The sequence below is a fragment of the Chinchilla lanigera genome, unplaced genomic scaffold (genome assembly GCF_000276665.1).
Source record: "Chinchilla lanigera isolate Chin_1 unplaced genomic scaffold, ChiLan1.0 scaffold00007, whole genome shotgun sequence".
NCBI lineage: Eukaryota > Metazoa > Chordata > Mammalia > Rodentia > Chinchillidae > Chinchilla > Chinchilla lanigera.
The window spans coordinates 1,564,525-1,592,352 of NW_004955408.1; the positions used below are offsets into that span (position 1 = coordinate 1,564,525).

Genomic DNA, 27,828 nt, shown 5'->3' on the forward strand with positions numbered 1-27,828 from the left:
AATGTGAGGACAGAGTCTCAGCTATAGAAGACAGGATTGCGGTTAGCAATCATGAAAAGAAAGTTTTCTTGAAAATAGTAAGGGACCACAAAAAATCAGCCCAGTAGCTGCTAGATGATACAAAGAAGAATAACATAAGATTTTTTTTTTTTTTTGCCAGCATGTAAAAAAGAACCTTTATTGTTTTAACAGCCTCACGCTTTCTTGCCCCATGCCTTTGGAGCTGGAGCCTTTTGGGCTGCAGCCTTCTGACTCGGAGCCTTCTGACCCTTCTGCGGCTTTGGGGCAGGTGTGGCCTTCTCACCGAGGCCTTCTCACCCTTCTCACCCGCAGCCTTCTGGCCTGCGGCCTTCTTGCCAGCAGCAGTCGGCTTCTTGGCTGGAACCTTAGCTTTAGCTTTAGCTGCAGCAGCAGTAGCAGCTGCAACTGCAGTCTTTGCAACAGGCGCCTTTTTGGGAGAAGCCTTTATGATGGCTGCCCTCTGCAGCTTCTTCACTTGGTTCTTGATTATTCTGTTCCTCATTTTCTTTGCCTTCATGACTTTATAACGATCAAAATCTGTCATGGCTTTTTTTTCCTTGGGCTTCTATCTTCTTGGCCCATTTGGTGGCTGCCTATTTTGTGATGATATCAGCCTTCTCCCAGGCTTGTCGGACATACTTCTGGCAGGCACTGTGTGGGAACTTGAGAATGAAGTCCGTGAGCTGCATGCACTTGAAAGGCATGGCCTGCTACCTCACCCGAGTGCACGGTTCACCCACCTGCGCCCTTTTCTGATCAATGACATCGACGATCGCGACCAGCTTTCCCGCCTGCGGCCCGAAGGAGACGTAGGCCACCCGGCAGACCTCCACGAAGTGCCTGAACACCATGTCGGTGGCGTGCGGCGAGAAGCAACATAAGATTGATTGGAGCCAATGAAAAAGCAGAGATAGTGCAAATGACATAAAAAACCTGTTCACAGAAGTCATGGCAGAAAACTTCCCAAGCAGGGAAAAAGAATTCAAACAGTAAGTGAGGCATATAGAACCCCAATCAGCCATGATAAAGAAAACTACACCAAAGCATATAATAGTCAAGATTCCGAAAATTCAACACAAGAACAGAATATTAAGACACATATATAAATACCACATTATTTCTCTGGTGTGAGAAACTGAAAGTGTAAATAAGGACCAAAATGTATAATAGATATTGTGAAATAGGAAGAAAATATTTAAATGGGAAGGGGAACTGGGAAGGGGAACAAGAGAAAAAAATTGAGGTAAGAAGAAAAAAATGGGTAAAAAGTTTTGTGAATAAGGAGAGGAAGAGGAGTGAAAGGGAGAGTAGGAGAATGCAAAAAAAAAGAATCAAGATACATCATGTACAGGTACAAATTCCCTATGGTGAATGTCACCACTATGTATACCTAAAATGTACCAGTAAAGTTAATTAATTTAAAAATCCTGAAAATATCATGGATATGCAGACAAATGTGCCGGTGAGAGTGCAAAATGTGACAGCTACTTCAAAAAAATGTTTAGCAGTTTCTTATGAATTAAATATACTTACTCCATTTGTCAGCACAGGCTGCTGTATCACAGCACCATAGGATGGATGACTTAACAAAAACTTATTTTCCCAAATTTCTGTAGGCTGGAACTCCAAGGTCAAAGTTCTGAGGGCTTTTTTTTTTTTCTGCCCCAGGCCCTCTTCTTGGCTTGTTTTGTTTTCACACAACCTTTCCTATTATTGAGCCGTTTGACACCTTGAAGAGGATGCAGGCTATAACACAGGACACACTTGTCAAAATTCACAGAACTATACACTAAAAGGGATAATTTTTACTGTAGATAAACTACACCTCAAATATTTAAAAATCTAACAAAAACTTTTTTTATGTTGTATTTATTGGGTTCTAATTTTATTATTATACCACCAAAAACTAAAGTCTATATTCCAGACAATTTTAAAGTTTATTATTATAACGAATAAGGTGTTTAATATTACTCAATATACCCTGGATTTAAAGGATATGTATATATGCATATATTATATATTATATACATTTATACACACATACATTTTTTACTAGTACAATTGTGAGTATATTTAGGAATATGCATATTTACTGGAAATATTAGATTACACTTTTAACTGAGCATTCAAATCTCTGATTATCACTTTAGTCTGGATGACTAGTAAGTGATTACGGGTGATTAAAATGATTAAGATTGGAGAAATGCACAAGATTGCGGAATTTCAGTAAAAGCACAGATATATTAAAATTCTACTTATATTTCTAAAAGTTTTCAATTTTTGTGGTCATTACATTTTTCACACACTTTGCAAATTAGTAAACTGCTTTTGGTTATGATACATTTTATATAAACTTAAAAAAGGAAGTTGAATATTCAGGATTGTGCCCTGAGCATTTTCACAAGAACTGAGTTTCTAACAACCCTGTTTTCTGTGTCCAGACAGCATACACACAAAGGACACTTAAACTGTGCTCCTAACAAGGACTTTTGGGAAATCACCCTAAGGGTGCCCCAGCTTGGCAACAGTCCTCGTGGAAATCCTGCTCTCCAAGAATGGAACATCTATTTGTTTGTTTCCAATCATCCAAGCTTGACCTATGGGAGCCACGGACCTCACTGAAAATGCTCTCCTTCCACGAGAAAAGGTCTGCCTTTCTCACCCCAGCTGTGAATCTGCCTTCATCCAGGGTCCAGCACAGATGGAGTCAGCAGAGATGAAGATTTCCTGGCGGTGGCAGAGAGTAGCCAGGTAGGAAGCGCTTGGAAAGCAGGTTAGGTGCAGCTGCTTCCAGCAGCAGTTTGATGTGCACGGACACAAGGATGGACATTTGGAGAAAGAGATCTAGCAACTCCATCTGTTGAGAGCTAGGTTCAAATGGGGAAATGTCTCTTGATCTGACTTGTACAAGCCTTGCCCTGCTCAGGATGTGCGTCCACTGCACAACTGATCACTTGCATTTCTAGGAAGGAAGCATAAAAGTAAAGATTGAAAAATGAAATACTAAACTAGGGTCAATAAGACTAGGAACTGTGATTGGAGGTTACTAATAAGGTTGGCTAGAAGCTCAGGGCCAAGGGCCCATTTCATCCTGCCCATGGTGGTCTGTCAGACATCCAAGACCCTCACACTCTGCTCCTGATTTCTGTCTTGTCCCTTCTTTCCCCATGTTCACGCCTTGGTTTGTAGTCATGTAACAAAGGTGTCTCACTGTGTGGTTATTTCGACCTTATTCTGAGACACACACTAGTGTGACTCAGAAATTATTGCATGAAAGCATACATCAACCTCTTAAATTACACAAACTATTATTGCCAAGAAGAATAGCGGGGGCACTCTCACCCCATAAGGGAGCTGCAGGAAAAGATGAATTATATTTCAGAGGTTGTCTAGTGAATACTCAGAGTAATAAGAACTAAGGGCATTCCCTACTATGATGTCAGGATTTCCTGAAGAAGCTGAACTTGCTGGCATTTAAACCATGAAATGGTAATTTTTTCAAGCAACTTCCCATCCAGTCCCAGCAGTAGACATTCTAGCGAGGTGCTGTTAGGCTAATTTGATATTGATATTCTGATATAGGGCCTTAGGGAAAATTTCAGCACAGTAGGAAAAAAATCACTCCTGACATCTTTCTCTCTGGCTGTGCTATGGGAAAACTATCTGTCCTGAGCCCAGAATATTAACATCTACTGGTCAGCATGCTCTCTTATTGGTGTTGTAGACATATCTTACCACTTGCTCCCTTGCCAACCACCTTCTAAGGTCCACATTAACTATGCTCCATTGGGAGCATCTTCTAGCTTTTTTGCAGTACTCCTTTATCTACTTTGGTTCTGGGAGCTCACCTAGATAAAAAAAAAAATGCCTTCACATCTCAGCCCTTTACCCTTAATTTTACTAATTAAACTCCCATAGTGGCGTTTACCTCACTATATCCATAATATGTACATCCTATAACCTATCTCCCCAATGTTTTCCTTATCCTCTGCCTCAGGAGTGAGGGATTCTCATGTTTAAATTAACAGGATTTTATTATAAAATTACATAATGAGATAATTTAGTGTTAGCTAATTCTCAACTATAAACTATTCTAAACTATATAATGCTTTGCTCAAAAGTTAGCACACGGTCTTATCATATGATACTTCCTCTGCCACAGACATGGCTGGGGACAACTACACTAGAATCACAGAATTCCTCCTCCTCGGACTGTCTGGGAAGCAAGAGCAGGAAGAGGTGCTCTTCTGGCTGCTCCTGTGCATGTACCTGGTCACCGTCATCGGCAACCTGCTCATCATCTCGGCCATCAGCTGTGACCCTCATCTCCATACGCCCATGTACTTCTTCTTGGCCAACCTCTCCAGTGTTGACATCTGCTTCTCATCAACCACAGTCCCCAAGATGCTGGTGAATCACGTGGTGCGAAGCAAGTCCATCTCTTACACCCAGTGCATGACACAGATCTACTTCTTCATCATTTTCATCAACATGGACGGGTTCCTTCTGAGTGTGATGGCCTATGACCGTTACGTGGCCATCTGTAGCCCACTCCACTACACCATGATCATGAGACCCAAACTCTGTGTCCTCCTGGTGGCCCTCTCTTGGGTCATTACAAACCTGCATGCTCTCCTCCACACTCTGCTCATAGTTCGACTCAACTTTTGTTCCAACAACACTGTGCACCACTTCTTCTGTGACCCCTACCCTATCCTGAAGCTCTCTTGTTCTGACACCTTTATTAATGAACTTATGGCCTTCACTGTGGGTGGATTGACATCTATTACGCCATTTAGTTGTATTACTGTGTCCTATGTCTACATCTTCTCTAACGTCCTAAAGTTTCCATCTTTGCAGGGAATAAGGAAAGCCCTGTCTACCTGTGGGTCCCACCTCACTGTAGTTTCCTTCTTCTATGGGGCAATCCTGGGGGTCTATATGCACCCTTCATCTTCCTATTCAATTCAGGACATGGTATCTACTGTCATCTTCACATTAGTGACACCCCTGCTTAACCCTTTCATCTATAGCCTGAGGAATCATGATATGAAAGGACCCCTTAGGAAACTAATTATTAGGAGACTAGATTTGTCAAGGTTTTAAAATTAGAAGGATTTGAAACAAAAAGACTAAGAATAGAGAAATTGAGGCTGAGATTCTAACTCATCTGTCACTGTTGTTCTAACTAGTGGTGTGTGACCTTGATCCTGCTCTTACACAGGAGGCCAATAAGTGCTTGTACATCATAAAGTCATAAATTTATTACCTACATTAGGTCATAATCCTATAATCATTATCTACATTAAGGGCTTATTCTATACAGATAAAAGTATATTGAAGCCCAGGTGAATTAATTTTTGTTGACCCAATATGACATTTAGAAGTTTTTTTTTTTATTTTAAAGAGACTTTAAAAAAACAATAAAAACAATACAGAATTTCAAAACAAGATGGAAATTAACAATGGTTGTTACATTGCATATTGTTATCTTCAAAGTAGTTGCTCAGATTACCAGATATAGGCAAGCAAAACTGATCAAACAATTAAGCATTAGCTGTTCCTTTCAATAAACTAATAGAAATTAGTAGTACAATTATCTTAGCTATCTTGTGTGTGTGTGTGTGTGTGTGGTGTGTGTATACATTTTTTCCCTTCTTTTTTTTCTCCTTTTGACCATCCCGGTTGTTCTGTCCTTTTGAGCAGTTTCTTTCCCTTTTACAATATCTATTGTACATTTTGGATTTTATTTACTCTTCCAGTTTCTTAGTAGGAAGACAATATGATGTTTACACACGCAGGTCTGATTTATTTCACTTATGAGTATAGTCTCGAGTTGCTTCCATTTACCTACAAAAACCTCAAGTTTATCTTTCTTTACAGCTGAGTAATACTTCTTTGTATAAAAATACCACATCTTTTTTTATCCATTCCTGAATTAATGGGCATTTAGGTTGTTTCCAAGATTTACTTGGGTGTATTTTTAAGTGTCCAGAAATATTATTACTTGCCATTCACCACAATATGTCTGGGATTGCACAACTAGCTCCACATATGACAACTGAAGTGTCACCAGACTCACTGAACTGATCTTATTGCCTGTAATATTGAATTCAATATATGCTGGAACTTATAAAATACTTCCATATGCTAAAGAGTGTCTCTGTATTATCTTACTTAACTCTCATGTAACCTCATGAGGTGTTAGTAAAACTATTCCCATTTTACAGGAAGAGGAAATTGAGTCACACAGAAGTTAACCTGTCCTAGTTCATTACTAATGATTGGGGCTGGTGTGGTCCTCATCATGTCTCTCCATAGATATCTGAGCTACTTGAGACAGAAGAAGGAACTACTGGTGCCTAGGAAGCATGACGTGAGTAGGGAGACAAATGTGCTTTGTGTAGCTCCAGACTACACATGCATGTTTCTGCAGAAGGCTTAAATAGGTGAGCTGCACACGGTGGACCATCTGATCCCTCATTTCTGATGTTCTGAGAAGCTGCTCATGGGTAAGCTGTAAAGACAGAAAAGTGAGTGTGTCCCCAGCGCAGCACTCCAGAGCCCCATGGAGAGCTTCTGAGGTAGGTACTTGAATGGCTCTGAAGGAGGCTGTCCTTGGTTCCTAGTTATGACCAAGTTGATAGTTACTCAAGAAACAAGTATGTTTTCTGGGCTTGCTGTAAGTCAGGCATTGTGTTTGCTTTAACAAGGTTTAACGAGGAAATCACTGTGGTCATAGGCAACTAATCTTGAGTTCCTCAGACAACCTGAATTCATTACAAATTAAAGAACACCATATAGGCATGTCTTGCTGTTTTCCAAAGGCACTTGGATTTGGAGATTTGTCTTCCAAAGTCAGTCAGTTTCACCCAGAGCTATTCACCATCTGGAGAGAGCCACGCTGAACTTAGGGAGAGAGAGTTCACAGAGTTCAGTGGAGATTGAAGTAAAGCTTCATTCCTCACATCTCACAGTGTAATTAATGGAAAGAATGTTGGAAACCTGCCATGAGCTGGCCCAGAGGGAGAGGTTGAAGGAAAAGGGCTGAGGAACTCTCATGGAGAGAGGAATTGTTCACAGTGTTAATTGTCATGGGGAACCACCAACTACATGTGTCAGAACTTACACAGATGTGCCGCAAAGAGTAAATTGTATCTCAATTTTAAAAATACCTTCATTTTTTATATTCCAATAAATAAAAACCTGGACTGCATTGCCTATACCATAAGATCACCAATCACAGTAGATGTACCTTAAAGAAAATTTAAATAAATAAAATGTCACTTTATGTTTTTGTATTAAAAACCATTGTATGTAAAGAAATCAACTCTTGTAGAATTCATCTATAAATTGGACACAATTTGTACCAATCTTCTAAAGGTACATTTTTGAAACTAGGTCCCAAATAATGCCAAAGTTAATTAAGAAAAATAAATGAAATGTTTAAAAAAATCCTATTCATATTCCATATCAGTCCTCCACATGGCTCAGATAGTTTCTGTCAGAATTTCAAGAGTTTTATAACATAATTGTATATAGTCACTTCTTCCACATTCCCTAGTAGGCCTGGGATCGCTTCTCAGCCTTTTGGTAAGATCAAGTACAGTTCCTAGCTGGTGCTTCATTTTTTCAGTTTGAGAAGTTTTCCTTCCAGAAAGAAAGGGGCTGCAGGGAAGGATGAAGGAGGAGGACAAGGAGGAGGAGGAGCAGCAGCAAGAGGGAGAGGAGAGGAGAAAGGAAGAGGGTGGAGGGGATGCAGGGGAGGGGGAGGATACGGGAGAGGAGAGAGAGAAACATGATGAGACAAATATGTTTCCTTCCACTTCTACCAGTACTACTGCTATCAAAGTTCCAATTCAAATTATTCTCATCACCAGTAACTTTCTTGGCTGGTGACTAGTTTTTTAGTTTTCAGAATCATCACATATAAAGCATAAGTACAACTGAACAAAAAGTCTCAGCCTAATGCTGTTTAAGTCAGATAATGACTTCTAAGTTTTAAAATTCTGCACAAACACTGGCTTGTCTAAGCTTCCTATGATTAACTGGGGTAAATTTGAAAATTCCAACTTAAAATTCTCTTTTTCCTTCTTTCTCTGTACTATAATCTCTTAAAAGAGTGCTATTTAAAAAATATTTCATAAACAAATAAGATTTATACTAAGGGTGCAAGAATAGTTCAATATTAGGAAATTCATCGAAACAATTCCCCATATTAATGTATTTAAAGAAAAATACTACATGGTTATCTTCATGATGCCTAAAAAGTGATTTCAACCATTCCTGATTAAAACACACAGAGCAATAAGAATTTATTGGATTTACTTAACATTTTAAAGTACATATAATTCATTTTACCAAGGCATGGTGGGGTACGCCTGTAGTCCCAGTACTCGGGCAAGAGGGCTGCAGTGAGTTTGAGGCTAGCCTGAGCTACATAGTGAGACTTTGTCTTTTAAGAAAAAAGTACATGTAATTCAATTTTAAATCCAGAATTTCACTTAATGAGAAAATACTAAAGACTTTTCCACTAATCTCTGCATGAAGGATGCCCATTACCTTAATTACTACTTAGTAATATAGCTAATGTCTAACTAGACAGTCTAATCTAGATGATATGATGGTACATTTGGAAAATCTTTGTAAAATTTTGATAAAACTAAATCAAACAAAGAAAGAATTCAGTAAGTTAACAGAACATAAAATTAACAAAAAGTAATCAATAGCACTCATGTATATGAAGAATAACCAATTACAAGATAGAACGGCAAAGGAAATCTTGTTCATAATAGAACACAAAATATAAATACATAAGAATGAATTTAACAATAAATATGAAATATATGTTGGAAAATGTAAGATATATATATAACAGAACAAGGGAATAGATTATCTGCTCATATAGTAGCCAGTCCACATTCCTGGAGTGGCTGGCTGTGCCATAGAGGGCTGTCAAGATACTGTCCCACCGCAGTTTTGAGTTGCACGCTTTGGTTGTTCTGGTGGCTTCCAAAGAAATGGAATAGATGGCTACTTTCAGCCTTCTGGGCTGCCCTGGCTTCCTCCAGCGGCCTTTATCTACAGATGAAAGGAGACAGCAATGTTTCTCATCGTCTCCCTTATATCCCTTTTTGGAGCTAACGGAAATCTTTGTTATGTCACAGAGTAACAAAGGAGATAATGAAATGAAAGTTTCAATGAGCACACATAGCAAGGAACACACCCTTTGCCAAAATATTTGGAAAAGTAAAAATGGATGGCTCCATCCCAAAGCTAGCAGAAATATGTTTTGTAAGAAAATATGGAGAATGAGGTTTCTAGAGTTAACAAAATATAACACTCAGAAGACAGTTCTTAACAAAAAATTCAAATTACACACAAAAAGGAAAATATAGAAAATTCACAAAAAAGAATAACAAGAAATCACTTCTGAGGAATTCCAGTCATTTGAATTACTAGTCAAAGATGTAAAGCACCTGCCTTAAATATGCTTGTGAGCTAAAGAAAACCGTGGAGAAAGAACTAAAAAAAGTCATCAAGATGACGTGTGAATAAAATGAGAAAATCAGTAACACACACACATTATTGAAAGAATTAAAGCAAACTATGGAGTTGAGAAGCAGAATAACTGAAATTAAAAATTTACTAGAGAAGTTTAATGGCAGATCTGAGCAGGTGGGAAAAATAAAAAAGCCAGACAGTTGTAATTACCCAGCATGAGGAGGAGACAGGGATAAAAGAGCGAGAAAAAGAAACCTTTGGCCACTACCAAGAATACCAATATTTGTATCACAGGAATTTTAGAAAAAGAGGGAACAGAAGGAGTATTTGAAGAAATAAGGTGTGAAAAACACACCAAATCATGAAAGATGCGAATGCTAGAAGTCTGGTCACTGAATCCCAAGCAGTGTAAACTTAAAGAAATTCTCCTCAAGATATAGTCTAGTTTGGATATGAGAAAACAGACACAAAGCAGAAATTTTGCATACGTGGATCCTCAATAATAGTAGTAGCTGATTTTTCATCAGAAACCATGGGGCCAAAATAGAGTGTGAAAAAACATTTAAATGCTCAAAGGAGAAAATAAAAGCCATTAACCAAGAATTTTATACCTGGAAAACCTATCATTTAAGAATAAAGGAAAAACCAAGACATTTCTAAATGGTGAGGAATTTTATAAGTAGAAATGCCTTACAAAAAAATCCCAGAGTGCTTCAGGCTAAAATGGGAGGGCAGTAGAGAGAAACTAATTTGTAAGCAAAAATAAAGAATCTTGGTGATTTAACTACATAGGTAAATAGGGCTACAATACTTGGTACCCCATTCTTTTTTATCTATATGATTGAAAAGGCAAATGTTCAAAAAAACCACTTATAAATGTATATTAACGGGCACAAAATGTATTAAGATATATTCTATAATAAGAACATAAAAATAAGTAACAGATGTAAGAAAGAATGTGTTTGAAACTTAAGTTGGGCTTATTGAAACTAGTTTGCTGGAAGTTTAGGATGTAACTGTAACATTCAAGATAATCACTAAAAAGATAACTTTAAGTATACAGAAAAGAGAAAAGAAGTAAATCAAAGTTATATGCTCTAAAAATCAACTAAATACAGAAAAAGTACAAAAAATGAAAGTATTGGGGAAACAATATATCTATAAGACATGCAGAGAACAAATACCTAAGGGCAGAGGTAATTTCTTCTTAATCAATAACCACATTAAAGGCAAATGGATTGAGTCAAATTCAAAATTGTAGTGGATATTGGTAAATATTTTAAAGTGAATGATGCTGAAATAAACTATATTAAAACTATATTAAAATCTGTGGCATGTTTAAAAGGAAATTTGTCATTTGAAATAATTATGTTAATAAAAAGATCTAAAAGTTTAGTTAATTTTTAATTTTCCAACTGTAAAAGATAGAGGAAAGCAAGAAAACAAAACAAACAAAAAATATTGAATGAAATAAACAGTAAGGTTGAAAGTATGAATCAGTAAAATATAAAACAAGAAAACAATACAGAAAATAAGGGCAAAACTAAATTCTGTTACCAATTAACTTTTAGCCCACAAGTAATCGGGGAGGGGGGGATTATGTCAGGAATTATAGAGGTATTGTAACTGTAGATCTTGGAGACATTAAAAAGGAAATTGAGAAATATTCCTATAAACAATATTACAATAAATTTGACAATTTACATGAATGGCACAAATGCCAGAAAAATAGCCCTTTCCTTATCAGAAAGCTGAAACAAAACTCCAGTGATTTATCTGGTGATTTGACTGATGAATTCTAAAAATCATTTAACAAAATAATAGGCATGTTACACAAACTGTTCAAGAATATAGAGGAGTATTAGGACACTTCCCATCATTTATGAGGCCAGGAGAATCCTGACAAACGCATTACAAGAAAGGATACCACAGACCAATCAATTTAACTATCAATCAATTTAGATTACTGAATAAAAACAATATGATCGCATTAATTGTTTTCTGGTACTAGGATTCAAACTCAGGACCTTGCACTTGCCAGGCAGGCGCTTATACTGCTGAGCTATCTCCCCAGCCCTGATCACATTAATTGATGCAAAAAGTCTTTAACAAAACTAAAAACTAATTACTGTAAAAATTGCCAGCAAATTTCAAAACAAAGGAAAGGGCCTCAACTAATAATGGGTATTTACATAACATCTGGAGCTAGCATAATCTTTAATGGTGAAAGGCTAAATGTCACTGTACGGGACACATCAATCCCACTCTTACATTTTTATCAAATTAAAATGGCAAGTTACCTTCACAAAACCCTGTACACAATCACATCAATCTGGAAACAGCTGCAATGTACTTAAACTAATGGGTGAATCATCAAAAGTTGGTGCCTCAAAAATTTTAGATGCCAATCAGCAATGCAAATTAGATACTATTGGTACACACATATCAGTGATTGCTAGAGGCTGGAGTTGGGCTAGGGGTTAGCTACGGAGGGCATACAGAAATTCTCTGCAGATGAATGAACTGCCTAACACCTTGCTTATGATGGTGGTTACAATACTGAACATATTTGTCAAAATTCATGGAACTACACACTAAAATGAATGATTTTTACTGTATGTAAAGGATATTTAAACACTTAAAATCTAACAAAATGATGTTTTTCTTTCTATATTACTGTTATTTCTTTCTATGTTACTCTCATTTCATTATTTTATGACCAGAGAATGTGGTGTATAAAATAGCTATTTCAAGGAATTTCACAGGGCTTAATAATCAATAAGATGTTCAATGTTTGTTAATATACCTTGAGATTAACAGACATATATATAATCATATATAAAATTATACAACTGTGAGCATATGTGCACAATTGTACATACATATATTTACTTGAAATTTTAAATCACTGTCCTTTTCTTGATTGCTCAGAGAGAGAACAGACTAAGCAAAGGGAAGTTGAATGTCCAAGATTGTGGAACAAGGAATTACACAAAAACTAATTTCTCACACTCTTATTTTGTGCACCAAACAGCATACAAACTTAGTACAAGTCCCCAGTGAGGACCTCTGGAGAATCAGTCCCGGGGGCCCCTCAACTTGCAAGCAATCCTCTTGAAAGTCCCGACCTCCACAGATTATTTATTTGTTCCCAATCATCCGAGCCTCACCAGAGAGCCTCACTGACTGAGCTGCAGCTGTGGATTTCCGTCGTCCAGGGTCCAGCATGGAACCAACAGAGACCCAGACTCTGTGAAAGCCCTGACAGTGGCAGGGAGCAGCAGGTAAGAGGTGAGGTTAGAGCCGCTCCACACAGCTGGATCCACAGGGACACGGCGCACACACGGACGTCCGGAGAAACAGACCTCCTGAGTTCCTCTATATCTAACTGGTTCACAAGGAAACACCTCTTGTGTGACATGTGCAAGACCTTCCCTATTCAGGATGCGCCGTTTCCTGCAGAGCGGACCACGTACATTTGAAGAGGGAAACAGAAAGTTGAGCCGTGGATAAGCAAGGAGACAGCTAGAGTTACTAGCGCTAGGACCACCGAGTGTAGGCTCTTAATAAGCCTAACTGGAAACTCAGAGCCAAGAGCGCTGCTTCCCATCACCCCGAGAGGGAGGCCCTCTCCCCAACATGCAGGGCTCCTGCTCTTCCCCTAATGTCCACCTTGGTGCCGGTTGATACCCTACAATTATTCGCTCTGGTCGGTGACTGCATGATAAAGGTGGCTCGGATTGTGACTACTCAGGTGGCAGTCTGAGCTCCATGGAGGGGAGGTGACCTGAGAGGGTGTCCAGAGACTAAGCACCCTTCATTTTATGGTTCAAAGACAAATATTCAACAAGGCAGACATGGCAGATGTCACAGTCACAATCCCATACTAGAATGGCTCACAAGAGACTGATACAGAAAGCAAACATCAAAGTACATGTCACACAGACTAAATGTTACTGTCACTTTCTAAGGGGAAGCAGCAGGGAAGGGTGAACTGTGTTTGGGGGATGTCGGATGTATATTCAGTTAGAGAAATAAGAGCTCAGTGCAGGACGAAACCAAGATGTAGTGGTCGGACAGTTTCAGCTTTGTATTCTCAATATTTGGCCTCAGCAGTCCCAACACAATGGGACAAATCTCCCTTGATGTCCTATTACCCCTCTTTCTCTCTGCTTCCACTGTCTGAAGCCATGTGTTCTGAAGATCACAGTAGGATCTGTTGATCAAGGCACTGTCTTGTCTCGGGGACATTGGTCACCGTCCCTCCCTCACCTCCTCAACATCTACCGTCCATGTTAATAGTCCATGCTCAATCAGGGGCTTCCAGATTTTTTTCTAGGACTCTGGTTCTGGGAGTTAAACTAGATAAAAAATAACTTCAAATCTCAGCATTTCCTCTCAGTTGTGTTAATTTAACTCTCACAGTGGCAATCAACTCAGCTGTCCCCATAAATGCATCTCTACAAGCAGTCTCCTCAGAGTTCTCCCTATACTGTTCTCTGCCACTGCAAATGCTTTAAACAATTTGTCATCTTCACTGAAGAGAGCTGGTCTAGTTCATCTTTAATGAGTTGGCTTTGGGGAAGATCCTCCAGGTACTGTGATGATGCCTCCTGCATCAATGAAGCGTTTACCATGAACAGTCAGAGAAAGCAGTCAGTGAGAGCGCAGGCTCAATGGGAGTAGATGTTTCTTTAAGCCATCCATGGCAGAGACACCCACAGAGCCCCCAGTGCTAAGCCCGAATCTCTTCTTGCACTGATTTGTTATGCAAGGTCCACCCCTTTGAAAGAGAAATTGATCTCTTCCAGGTTTTCTTGGCTCCCTAGTCAATGTTCACAGTAGTATAGATTTTCAGGCAAAGGCACCTGTTTCCATGCGACCAGTTGCTCCATGCATTATCCCCAAGGCAGTGCTAAATACTGCCATATATCCAAAATAAAATGATGTTTGAAATAAGCCATACACCTTTATTTTGAAAAAATAGTAGTAAAAGGAATATATGTAAATGTAGGGATTGCGGTTGACACAGCAGACAGAAAAGTTGTCCATTGCCACCAGTAATCCTCTGCATTTAGCAGGAAGGAGGTGTACACGATGGTCACAACGCCCAGGATGACCAGCACCTTATGACTGAAACCATATTCATAATAGATACTATACCCAGAAAGATGTGAAGACTAAATACATTTCAATAAAAATTGACCCAAAAGGTAAAATTCCTCCCAGGCAACAAAACAAAACTGCAGCTGCCATAAACCATTTTTCTCAGGCATAGGACAAGGCCCAGCATTGACACGGCAGGGAAACTGGCTGGTCTGACAGATTTCTGCCAAGTATTGTACCAATGAGATTAAGATGGCTGAGGACAAACTACTACGCAGGAGGATCGAAGGTCACACATTTTCAAGTTCTGAGCTGTTGGGAGTGGCTGGAGCTGGAAACTGGTTATATGTGTGGAGACAACATAAGGCCATAGTGCCTAAAACAGTCAAGCTACCTCAGTCTTGAGAAAAACATCCTGCCTAGAAAATTTTAGTCAGTAGTCACTAGGTAACCTTGTGTACCCTGATACTAACCTTGCAAAAGTGTAAATAAATGCCCCTACTGCTGTTGGTCAGTTGTCTTGCCCATCCAGTCAGTAGGCCTCCACCTGAGCTTAGCTTTTGTCTCTTGTCTTTATTTTCTAAATACCCTCACCGTTTTCTCCCGGGGAACACTGAGAGACCAAGTCCCTACACTGAGAAAATTAAAAAGCCACAGGTAGCGTTTACATTTTAACAGTGTGGCACTTCAGGTAGGTTTTGACACCGGTTATATTTTCCGTAAATGGCTCAGGTTGCAGGGCTATTGCTCTTCCAGGAGTGTATCTGCTCTTACTTCCGCCTTGACTAACATGAATTCATCTCAGAGCACACTGTTCATATTTTACTTGACTCCCTACCAATGATTTATTAGTCCTGGGGCTGTGTTTTGAGTGTACCACGGGCATTTGCTCTTTAGCAGGAAATCTCTTTCCTCCGGTGGAGAAAGAAAGTAGATGCCACAGTTGCCTATCATAGTCCCCTGGCCAGCAGAAGAGGTAGAAGATTGCACCCAGCACAGGGGGCAGCAGGCTGAGGCCAGGAGACCCCACCACCACGGGCTTTGGTGGAGACATCACAATGGCCACTGAAGGGTTGAGAATGAACCCCCAGGCAGGTCAATTAAAGCCTGTATATTGCCCAAATCCTGAGAAAATAGAAGAGTCACAGACAAAATCTGCAGGCTTAAAAAGAGTTTATCAGTTGCTTAAGGTTTCAGTAAATGGTAGCTAATCAAAACATAGTGCAATGTGGCTGGGGATTTAGCTCAGTGTCATAGCACCTGCCTGGCAAATGCAAAGTCGTGAGTTTAATTCCCAGTACTGGAAAAAAACAAACAAACAAAAAATCTCTCTCTCTCTCTCTCTCTCTGTCTCTCTGTCTCTCTGTCTCTTTGTCTCTCTGTCTCTCTGTCTCTCTGTCTCTCTCTCTCTCTCTCTCTCTCTGTCTCTCTGTCTCTCTGTCTCTCTGTCTCTCTGTCTCTCTGTCTCTCTCTCTCTCTCTCTCTCTATATATATATATATATATATATAGTACAAAAAAGTGGATTGGGACTCTAACTTGCATTGGCTTTGTGAATTTAAGAAAATCACCTAATTGCCCCAATCCTAAATATCTAAAAATTGAAATATAATACACCTTTTATTGAACTTAGTTAAATGTTATGTAAAAAAGTGCCTGTATATGTTACTGAGAAAATGGGAGTGGAGTTAATGAAAGTGTAACTATGAGAAATTAAACTTTATTGAAATTAACCAAGCATTTACTTTAAAATTATACAAGATAATTTCATTTTAGTTAATTTTCAATCAATGAATAAAATGCTCCAAACTATGTAATGCTTCACTCAAATGTTGGCATATCATCTTCCCCACAGACATGGATGGGCACAATCATACTACAGTCACAGAATTCCTCCTCCTGGGACTGTCTGGCCAGTCAGAGCAGGAAGAGGTGCTCTGCGGGCTGTTCCTGTGCATGTACCTGGTCACCGTCATCGGCAACCTGCTCATCATCTCGGCCATCAGCTGTGACCCTCATCTCCATACGCCCATGTACTTCTTCTTGGCCAACCTCTCCAGTGTTGACATCTGCTTCTCATCAACCACAGTCCCCAAGATGCTGGTGAATCACGTGGTGGGGAGCAAGTCCATCTCTTACACGCAGTGCATGACTCAGATGTACTTCTTCATCACTTTCATCAACATGGACGGGTTCCTCCTGAGTGTGATGGCCTATGACCGTTATGTGGCCATCTGTTGCCCACTCCACTACACCATGATCATGAGGCCCAAACTCTGTGTCCTCCTGGTGGCCCTCTCTTGGGTCATTACAAACCTGCATGCTCTCCTCCACACTCTGCTCATGGTTCGACTCAACTTTTGTTCCAACAACACTGTGCACCACTTCTTCTGTGACCCCTACCCTATCCTGAAGCTCTCTTGTTCTGACACCTTTATCAATGACCTCATGGTCTTCACTGTGGGTGGGTTGGTATTTCTGACACCATTTACATGCATTGTCATTTCATATGCTTATATCTTCTCTAATGTGCTGAAGTTGCCCTCAGCCCAGGGGATAAGGAAAGCTCTGTCCACCTGTGGGTCCCACCTCACTGTGGTCTCCCTCTTCTATGGGGCAATCCTGGGTGTCTATATGCGCCCTTCATCCTCCTACTCGGTACAGGACATGGCAGCCTCTGTCATCTTCACAGTGGTGACGCCACTGGTCAATCCCTTCATCTACAGCCTGAGGAATCGGGACATGAAAGCAGCCCTGAGGAAGCTAATTCTCAGATCCCAGAATTAGAACACTTTAAAGTTGAGAATTATTTTTACAACGTTGAAGAAAACTCACATAAGCCTCTTCCTGTAACTGTTAATAAGTGATGATAAGCATGATTTCAAATTTCTGGCTGACAGGTACTCATAGTCATAAGACCCATAATTTGTTATGTATAAAAGTCAGTGATTCTAAGGTACTCATTGGATAGGTGAGAAAAACCAAGGAGCAGAACTGTTTGGGGTATATATTTAGATGACTCCACAAACCCTCTAATGTAACTGGCCCCCCTCAATGATCTACAAATTCCAGAAGATTTCTGTCTTCCCCTATCCTGAGCTTAAGTCTTTCTGCTACAACACTCTCCTTTGGGTCACCTCCTCTCCTCCATATCTATTTCAGGTTTTGTCATTCAGCACAGGTACAGGGGTCAGGATGGGTACCAGGAAGTTAAGGACAGTAACTCTCCATGGAACCTTTGGGAACCCTTCAGGATTAGATGAACTGCAGGAAGCAGACATTCTCTTAAAGCTAGTGTCTAGAGTTACCATAGAATAGGAATTCATTGAAGAACTGGGTTTTGAATGCAGAACGTCAGACTCCAAATCCAGAGACTGTTCTGGGCAACTGTCCAGGAGTCCAAGCTTCTTCTCCATCTCTACCACTGAGAACAGAGCTACCTTTCTTTTCTTTTGCCCAAAGCAACTCCCTGGAATTAAAGACCGTGATCACCGGAGAACGATCAGTCTTCAGTAAGCCTCCCCTCGCCGGCCGTCTGCCTGTCACCTCGTTTCTCCGTCTCCTTCAGCCTCATGGCAGTCGGTTCTTACCATCAGCGCTGTCCTGCCATGGCCCCGCCACTCACCCCTCTTACCCTGAGCCCAGCAGAGGCTCACAGGGGTCCCACTGCCTCTTGCTTCTCCCTGTGCATCTCCGTCCTGCATGCAGCCTCACTTTAGAGTATTGAACTTATCCTGTAACCAACCCTCATAGAAAATTTGGAAACAGCCAGGAAAAACCCACATATTTTTCTCTTTAGGTAGAAAGCCTGGCATCATTTGGCATTGAGCTGGTCTTACAGCTTTCTCCCTCATAAGCTAAAAGATTCCTCTCTCCTCCCATGTGTCTCTCTGAGTTCTCTTCTCCTTCCTTCTTCACTCTGCTGACACACTCCTCTGAGTTTTGGAGCCTCTCACAAACGTGCATTTGTCTTCAGTCCACCACGGATCCCACCCCACAGACACAGTGGAACTCGCCACCCAGGGCTTTCAGGACGCATGTGCTGCTGGCAGGAACCTGACTGCACGTGAAAAACTTCAGGTACATTCTGGCTTGTCAGTTTTATTTTAGAGAAAGTTCAGGGAAAACATTTGCGCTGTAACAACACGAACTTTTAGTGTTTAATGTTCTATGACTCGTGTTGTTCCCAGCATACCCAGACTTCATTCCCCATGTCTTTTATCTCTTTGTTACATTCCATGCTTCGCTTGAGAAAGTGCCGCAGACAGCTTATGCATGGACATGTTCCTGAGTGTGCTTAGAGCTCTTGTAAGCCAAATCTAATGGGGCAAGGTAGCTGAAAGATTTCTTCTTAAAATATGGAGAACTGCTGACCTTAAAACCGCTAAAAAGTTGAGCCCTTTCTGTCTTTCCCTATGTTTGCCTGATGGAAGGACAAGGACTCATACAGGCAAATGGTCGGTCTTTCCTTCCCCACTTTTCTCACCTAAAACAAGTAGTGAGGACCTGCCCCTCTTAGAGAAGCTCTCATCAGCCCAGAGTTTGTGCACAGACACTGCGTGACTCCGGAAGGAGGCGTTGCCACCTTTCCACGCCTGAGCCCAGAAACTCCCGATCATTTGTCTCCACACTCAAGACAAATTGCTACTCGTTAAAAGAATACTGAACGGAGGGTCCCAGGTCGCTGCTGAGAGACAGTCACTTTCCCGTGAGAGTTGCTTCTCTCCTGCAAGACAGGCACAGAAGTGTTTCTAAACCCGCCTATGTTTTCCTCCTAATGATCTGCCTTTTCATAGAAGAGAATTTCTCCCAGCTAAAACCTCTGAAGACTAGGAAAAGAAACAGTACTTTACTTCATAGGAAATTAAATGCCAGACATCAAAAATCAGAATCATGAAACTTAGAATCTAGGTAAGGACAGTCTTGCAAGTTTACTCCAGGGTTCAGATTCCATTAAATTCTGGGACTCAACCAGGAAGCCAGGTTGAATGGAGAAAGCCGTGGCTGGGACGCAGGTCTGTTTCTCAGTGTTTATCTCTTTCAGCTCTAGTCAAAATCTGTGCGTGTGAAGCGGGTGCAGTTAGAGGAAAGTCAGTGAACTTAACAAAGAGTGTGCTGGGACAAAGGAAAGTCACTCTCCAAAATGGTCACCACAATTCATCTGGAGAGGTCGCTTTAGGGAATACTGAGTGCCTGCTTGAAAAGAGCAAAGAAACTCACTGCAGCCCAGTGTGAGCAGAGCTGGGAAGGCCCAGGCCTGGCTTGGCCTGCCCACGCTGTGAGCGGTGTTGCGCTGGTTAATTCCGCACAACCCTCATCGTGTCTCCCAGTGCCCTACCGCTGGGCGCCACCCCCATTGCCTCCACTGACTCCTTGCATCTCTTCTCACGGCCCCGGTGCACAGGGCGCTGGGAGGAATCAGTCCTGGTGCGGATCCGCATGTAGCACTCTCACAGGACATGAACCGGTTAGAAATTACAGCACAGCATCCTGAGGAGTCTCTAGTGGTCTCCCTTCCTGGAAGCAGGCACTATGCCAGGTAGGACAGTCCTCCCCGGGGACGACCAGGAATTCAGGACTGCGTCTGCTGAGTTGTCCTCCAGGGCCTGAGCTCTCAGGGACCAGGCCATTGCCAGAAGCCTCCTTCCCGCAGAGGTGCCGCACCCTCAGCCCCCTAGGCAATTCCCATCCTTGCTAGTCAGCCATTAGGGGCCAGTGCTTTGGGAGCCAATTAAACAACTCAGGGAGAAAAGTTTGACTGCAGCTCAGAGAATGCTGAAATAGAGAGTCATCCTGTATACCACTCCCCAGAGACCATTCTCTGCAGGAAGGAGACCCCTGTCACAGCCTTGGGAGTTATTTCTGCATTTCATGGCATCACCTCCCTCAACTTGTCCTTCAGGTTTCTACCCCAAGGCCCTCGCCTCCCAGGCTGCCTTCATGGAGAGGCTGGTAATGTCACCACAAGCTGAAGATGCCCTTCCAGCCTCTTGCTGGTGATTCTAGCCCTGAATAAGTTGCTGTTGCCCTCCCACATGGCTTTCTCCTGGTGTCTCAGAGCAGTGGCTCAGACCCTAGTACTCTGTCACCTTGAGGTCCACGGCCCTCAGAGTGATGACTGCTCTGGGCATTGACCTGGTGCCACACAAATGTCGGGAGCTGGCTTTGTCCGACCGGTAGGCTCTGAGTCCTCACGAAGCTGGCCATCTGCAGCAATTGCTCACGTGCGAGGCTCATCACACCGCGGAGTCTCTTCAAGCCTGTCACCTATTATTTGCTCTGAACTTCACGCTTCATGTTGCTGGCCAGAAAATACTAGTTTGTGTTCCTTAACAGAACAGGTAACCAAGCACCTGAGGCAGGGAAAATGGACACGACATACTGTAAGAAAATAAGAATGTGCCAAATACATAAACAAATAAATAAATGAAAGAAAGACAAGAAAAGCCATTTCAAAGAGGCAGAGTAGACAACCTCATGGAGTTCCCAATGGTCAAAGTTGGAAGAATTAAAGCAACAAATGTGTATGCAAGTACAGGTTGAGCATCAGAAAATTTCCTATCAGAAAATTTGAAATGCTTCAGACTCAGAAACATTTTGCGTGCCAACATGATGTCACAAGTAGAAAATTCCACACATGGTCACACATGAGTTGCAGTCAAAACATAGGTGCCCCCCCCCAATATCCCATGATAAACCCTAAGACTACGTGAATAAGGGATATATAAAACATCAATTACTATCATGTTTAGACTTTGGTCCCATCTCCAAGCTGACTCAATTTGCATAGAAAATATTCCAAAATCTAAAACACTTCTGATTCCAAGTATTTTGGATACTACATACTTCATCTATTATAAGTCAAAGTATGAAACAAACATAAATAACCTTACGACATTGGACACAATGAATTGAATAAGCAAATAATTGAGAAGACAAATATTCCTCACAAAAGAATTTGAAGTAATACACATAGATACTTCTTCCAAACCCTCCTGAACCCACCAGAATATGAAGTTTAATTCTCTGCACTCCCCTTGACAATGAGCTGAACTTAGAAACTTGCTGCCAGATGAGTGGCCTTCTTCAGAATGGATGCTTAAAGAGGCACACTACAGCCCTAAGAAAGGGCTATATTTTCCTTTTCGGTATCTACTTTGTCATTTTGAACAATGCTGATGACAACTACAGATCTGGATCTGCTGAGATCCAGATCAAGACAGAGTTAAAACATCAACAGAGACTATGAGAAAATTCTGACAGCAGCAAGAGAGAAGTGACTCACTTCACACAAAGATCCTCAATGACATTGACTGATGATTTTTCTTCAGAAACTATGGTGGCCAGAATAAAGTGGAATGATGTACTGGGAGGCTGAAAGAAAAACTGTTAACCAAGAATTCTGTATTGGGAATAATTACCCTGCAAGAATGAAGGGAAAAGTAAGACACTTCAAGATAATTAAAGCTGAAGGAGTTCATTACCAGTAGATCTGCCCTACGGTATCTGATAAAGGCAGCCCTTCCAGCTGAAATGAAAGGATATTGGGTAGTGACTCAAAGTCATAATAAAGAATGATGCTGATGGCAACTACATAAATATTATTTTATGTGGCACAGCTACTTTTTCTCCTCCATATGATTTAAAAGCCTGATTCATAAAATAATAATTATAAAACCAAGTCAATGGGTACATGATGCAAAAACATATAATCTAGAATATAAAGGGGAGGGACTGTAATATATGGGAAAAGGGTGTATTCTATTAAACTTGAAGTTGGTGTTATAGCTTAGATCTAAAATGTCCCCCAAAAGTCTTGTGTCTTAAGGGGGCTTTTGAAAGGTGATTGATCATAGGGCACCATGCTTATCAGCAGATTAATCCAGTAATGAGTTTAGAGCTGAATGTGCTGTTGGGGGAGGAGCCTAGTTGGAAGAGGTGGGCCCTGGGGCTATGACCTGGAAGAGTGCATTTTTGTCCCCGGATTCTCCTTTCTTCCTTGCTGCCTCCTGACTGATATAGGGGAGCAGCCTTCATTCACCATTTCCATCTACCATGGTGTTTCTGCGTTGGAGTCAACCAACCATGGATTGAAAGCCTCTGAAACTATGAGCCAGTTAAGCCGCTCCTCCTTTAACTACATTGTGGGGAATGGGAAAGTGACTAATACAGTTGGTATTATTCAAACTGGGTTGTTAACTGTTTTATAATGTTCATTATCATTTTCAAGATAATCACTATGAAAGCAACTTAAAAATATACACAGAGAGAAAGAAATCAAAATAGTACATTAAAAATAATAAATACCAAAAAATGACAATGATTGAAGAATTGAGGAAGAAACATAAAGAGGGCAGACACAAAACTAATATCTAAATGTCAGAAGTAAATCCTTCTTTATCAATAATCACATAATGTGAATGGATTGAACTATTTTGTTACCTGGCAGAAATCAGCATATTAGATAAAAGTATGATCCTCCTATTACATGTTTCCCAATATATGAAGAAGTCCTAAAAACAGAGGGAAGCTCTTTTCTGTAATAGTCTTGCTGTACCCTGGAAAACAACTTTTAAAAACTAAATAAACTACCTAGAGAAACTATATCAATGATTACAATTAAAAGATGGAAACAGATATGACATTCAAATACTAAGGATATAGAAATCTGTATGGTTACATTAATATTACAAAACAATATATTTCAAAAGAATGTATTAACAAAATATGAAGAGATATTTCTAAGAGATAGAGGGTCAGTTCATAAGGAAGACAGTACAATCCTAAATATATGTGTACCTCAACATAAAACTTGAAACACAGTAAATTAAAACTGACAAAAGTAAAAACAGCTTTAGTAACCTCTTTCCAGTGACAACTAGACTAAGTGTAAGTAGAGAGGAGATGAACAGTGTTACCAAGGACAGTGACATGCATACAGTTCAACACAGATCTCAGCAGATGGCAGAAAGGATGTGCAAATATTAAGGTAAAACTGCAGAAATTATCTAATCTGAGGAAGACAGAAAGAAAGGAGGAAATCATGAGATACCACCAACACTCACTGCAGGAATTTCAGAAGACAAAATGCTATAAATTGCAGTGCAGTGTCAAGTGCACATTGCATGTTCAACAAACATAATACCATCTCTGGGCTACACAAAACTGAATTAAGAAACACTATCAAAAACCAATCTAGACAATAACCCTACATATGAGAAGTTACACAATATGTTTTTAGATTATCAGTGAGTCCCATGAAAAATTATAATAAAAATGCATAAATGTTTTTAATCAATTAACAATGAAAGTAAATCATATTCAAATGTTTGGACTATTTAGGTGAGAACTTGTTATTTTAAATGCTTATAGTAGAAAAATAAGAGAAAAGTTTAAATCAACTATCTATGATTCTAACTAGAAAAGATAGGGGGATAAAAGAAAAGAAAACTCCAAAGCAAATTGGATAAAGTAGGAAATGAAGTTAAAAGTTGGAATCAGAAACTGGGTATGGTGGTACTTACCTATAATCCCAGCACTCTTCAGATTCCTCTGAAGCAGGAAAATCATAAATTTGAGCCCAGACTGGGCAAATAGGGCCTTAAGAAGATCCTTCAGAAATAAAAAAAGTGTTGGGGGTGTAGCACCATGTGAAGGCCCTGGGTTCAGCCCACAGTACTGAAAAAAATAAGTAGAAGTCAGTTAAATATAAGACAAAAAAATACATTAAAAAGCCCAAAGTACGTTCTGTTGCAGATGACTTCGTTTGTTTGTACCGGGAATCAAACTCATGACCTCACGCTTGCCAGGCAGGCGCTTGCACCACTGAGCTATATCCCTGGCTGCAGATGACTTTTTTAACATCAGGAAGAATATAAGTACCGCGCGCTAACCGATTGCGCCACTGGAGCTTCTTGCGCCACTGGAGCTTCAACATCAGGAAGAATAAACACTAAAAAGCAACAAAATATATCCTCTCAGACATGATATATTAAAATACATTATAAGGAATAATAGGGCAATATAACAATAGATCCCAGAGTCTTTCAAAGGAAAATTAGGAAGCATTATTACCACTTCTCTTCCCATAAATTTGTCAATTTAAATGAAAAGGATAAATTTCAGAAAAAAATATTCGTTATCATAATGTACTTGATAAGTTATTGAGAGGAAACTGTTTTTTTTTGTTTTGTTTTGTTTTTCTCCAGTACCGAGAACCGAACTCACGACTTTGCGCTTGCCAGGCAGGCGCTTTTGCCGCTGAGCTAAATCCCCAGCCCCGAGAGGAAACTGTTAATAGTTGAAATTTTATTTTAAATAATCTAAAAGCAAAACTCTAGGCCCCAGTGATTTTACTGGTGAATCCTTCCAATCACTTAAAAAATAATCTGGATACTCAACATGTATTAAAAGTATACCTTGATTTGTATAATTGTTTTATGTACTTATATATCTTTTGCTGTGTTAGTCTGGCTGTGTTTCTGATAATTAACTTGATAAGGGTTTTAAAATAAATAAATAAGTTTGGCAAAAAATTCATATGGGTACTACCCAAAATGTTTGAGGAAATAGAGGAGTATATGAACCCTTACCACTATTTATGAGGCCCATATAAGGCTGATACACAAAGCAGAAAAGTAATTTACAAAGAGGGAAGCCACAGACCAACCAATTCGGTCAGTGCAAAAGTAGACTAAAGGCTAACAATGGGACAACCCTGCTCATGTGAGATTACTTCCTGTGCAGAAGACAGCAAGAAAAACACAAACAAAACAGCCCTCAAAGAAGGGGTCACAAAATACTCTTACAGCTTGGCTTATGACAGTCACAGAATATATGCTCAACATTATAAAATCAATCAGGTTTCTACATACTTGTGATCAAGTTTTAAATCAATAATTTTAAGTGCACGTTTTAAATACTATTAAAATCTTGACAAATTATGAAACCTAACTGTGTGAAGTTTTATGCTGACAATTACTAGATATTTTTGAAAGAAAAGAATAAGGGCTAAATAAATAAAGAGATACATGGTGTTAATAGTTCAGATTCCTTATTAGTAGGAAATCGTTTATCCTCTAAATAATGAATACACTTGTGAGAGAAATTTGTACTACAAACTGATAAACTTGGTCTAAATTGATGTGAAAAGCCAAATGAACTAGAATAGCAAAACGATTTGGAGAGAGAACAACCCTGAAGGACTCACCTTACCTGACTCCAGGAATTACTACAATGTTGCAATTGTTTGAGCCAAACTGTAGAAGACACAATGATCAATGGTGTATAATAGAGTTTAGAGACAGATTCGCTCAGATGGAATGGCTTTGACACATGAGTGCCCAAGGAATTCAATGGGAGAAAGACAATCTTTTCATCAAAATACTTCTGATACATCAAAATACATCAAATACATCAAAATACTTCTGATAATTAACAGCCATATTAGTAACAATAAGCTGATCTGTACAGACAGCACATGGATCGTACTAGCAAGAGGAAAACTTAAAATTACTCTGGGAGAAAACATAGAAATAAATTTTTCTGGGGCTGGGGATTTAGCTCAGCGGCAAAAGTGCCTGCCTGGCAAGCTCAAGGTCGTGAGTTCGGTTCCTGGTACTGGAGAAAAACTAAAAAAAAAAAAAGAAATAAATTTTTCTAATCTTGTGTAAGACAAAGATTTTGTATATACAGGACATGATCTATAAAATTTTAATTTACAAACTAGACTTCAAATTTTCCCTGTAACATACTACTAAGAAAATGAGAAGAACCCATAAACAAGGAGGAATTATTATCAAATACTGTATCTGATAAGTAATAATTGGACTACATGAAACATTCTTCAAATTTGAAAATTAAAAGAACCGTAAAATTGAGAAAAATATTTGAACAAATGCGCTATCAAAAAAGACATATAGATGGAAAATAAGCAAATGAAAAAATGCCCAACTTAGTTAGTCTTCAGAAATACAAACTAAAATCATAAAGAAATAACCTACTCAATAGAATGACTTCTTAAAACCTGAAAATACCTTTGCCTTGGTTACTTTTCTCTTGTTGCTGGGACAAAGTATCCAACACCCAAAATTAAGGAAGGAAAGGTTTATTTAGCTCACATTTTGTGGAGATTTCAGTCCATACTTGGCTGGCTCCAAGGCAGGGTGGCACATGGCAGAGGGTAACTGTTCATGGCAGCAGAAAACAGCAAAAACAAGAGAAAAAAGGGAGGAGCTGCAGCAAGCAGCCTCTTTCCTGCCTTTACATTGTATGCAAACTACTTGCCCCAGGGCAGATGTAGCACTCATACCCATAATCCCAGCATTGGATATGGATCAATAAAAAATCTAGATGCCCACCCCATGACTGCTTGAGGATTTGGAGGGATGTGCAGACACAAACTGTAACAACCTTGGTAAATAGTACATAGAAAACTCTACTGCTCTGCTCATAAGAAAGTCAAATGGCTAGGCCACTCGGAAACACACTTAAGTACTTTCTCATGTTGAAAGTATACTCACTGTATTAGTCAGCTCAGCCTGCTATAACAAAAGCCCATACAGTGGGTGGACTAAAGAACAAAAATGTATTTTTCACATTATGGAGGCTTGTAGGCCCAAGGTCAAGATCCTGCTCCTTTGTTTCTGCAGAGAGCACTCTTCCTGGCTTGAGTGGTCACCTGTTTGGTAGGTCTTCACAGCAGCTTTTGTCTGTGCCCGAAAGACTCAGAGATAGAGGACTTCTTCTACAGACAGGAGTTCTACTAGATCAGGCCCCAACTTTATGACTTCCTGTAACACTTCTTTAGGGGCCCTATTTCCAAATGTAGATATGGACTATGGCTTCAACAGATGAAACCTGGAGGGACACAGATATTCCCTCCATAAATGAGACTGTATGGCAATCAGTTTCACTCTTACATATTCAAATAAAATAGCGAGTTGTGCTCACCAGACCCTGCATACGACTACTACAGCAGCTTCATTCCTAACCCATCTCACTAGAAGCAGCCTCAATGTCCTTGAATTGAGAACAGATCGACTTGACAGTGAAAGGGAGCACACAGCTGATTCACATACACCAGTGAGTGTGAGGCTGAGGTGTGGACAGGCGTTAACTACAAAGAGCACTGGGAAATTCTCCGCAGGTGATTGTAATATTTGCTACCATGTTTGCGATGGCTTTTGTAGTACTGAGT

At 40.0% G+C, this 27,828-nt stretch overlaps 2 protein-coding genes and 1 pseudogene across 2 annotated transcripts; 2 read left to right on the forward strand and 1 right to left on the reverse strand.

The window, feature by feature from the left end:
• Positions 1–194: 194 nt before the first annotated feature.
• LOC102009017 lies at positions 195–881 on the reverse strand (annotated as a pseudogene).
• Positions 882–4,185: 3,304 nt separating this feature from the next.
• LOC102009351 (olfactory receptor 1361-like) lies at positions 4,186–5,127 on the forward strand. Its single transcript, XM_005376033.1, has one exon. It carries the CDS (start codon positions 4,186–4,188, stop codon positions 5,125–5,127), a length of 942 nt encoding a protein of 313 aa, XP_005376090.1.
• A 10,992-nt stretch (positions 5,128–16,119) lies between these two features.
• On the forward strand, positions 16,120–17,417 carry LOC102010451 (olfactory receptor 1361-like). Its single transcript, XM_005376561.2, has 2 exons — positions 16,120–16,141; positions 16,486–17,417. The coding sequence occupies exon 2, from the start codon at positions 16,488–16,490 to the stop codon at positions 17,415–17,417; it is 930 nt and encodes a 309-aa protein (XP_005376618.1). The 5' UTR covers positions 16,120–16,141; positions 16,486–16,487.
• Positions 17,418–27,828: the final 10,411 nt, after the last annotated feature.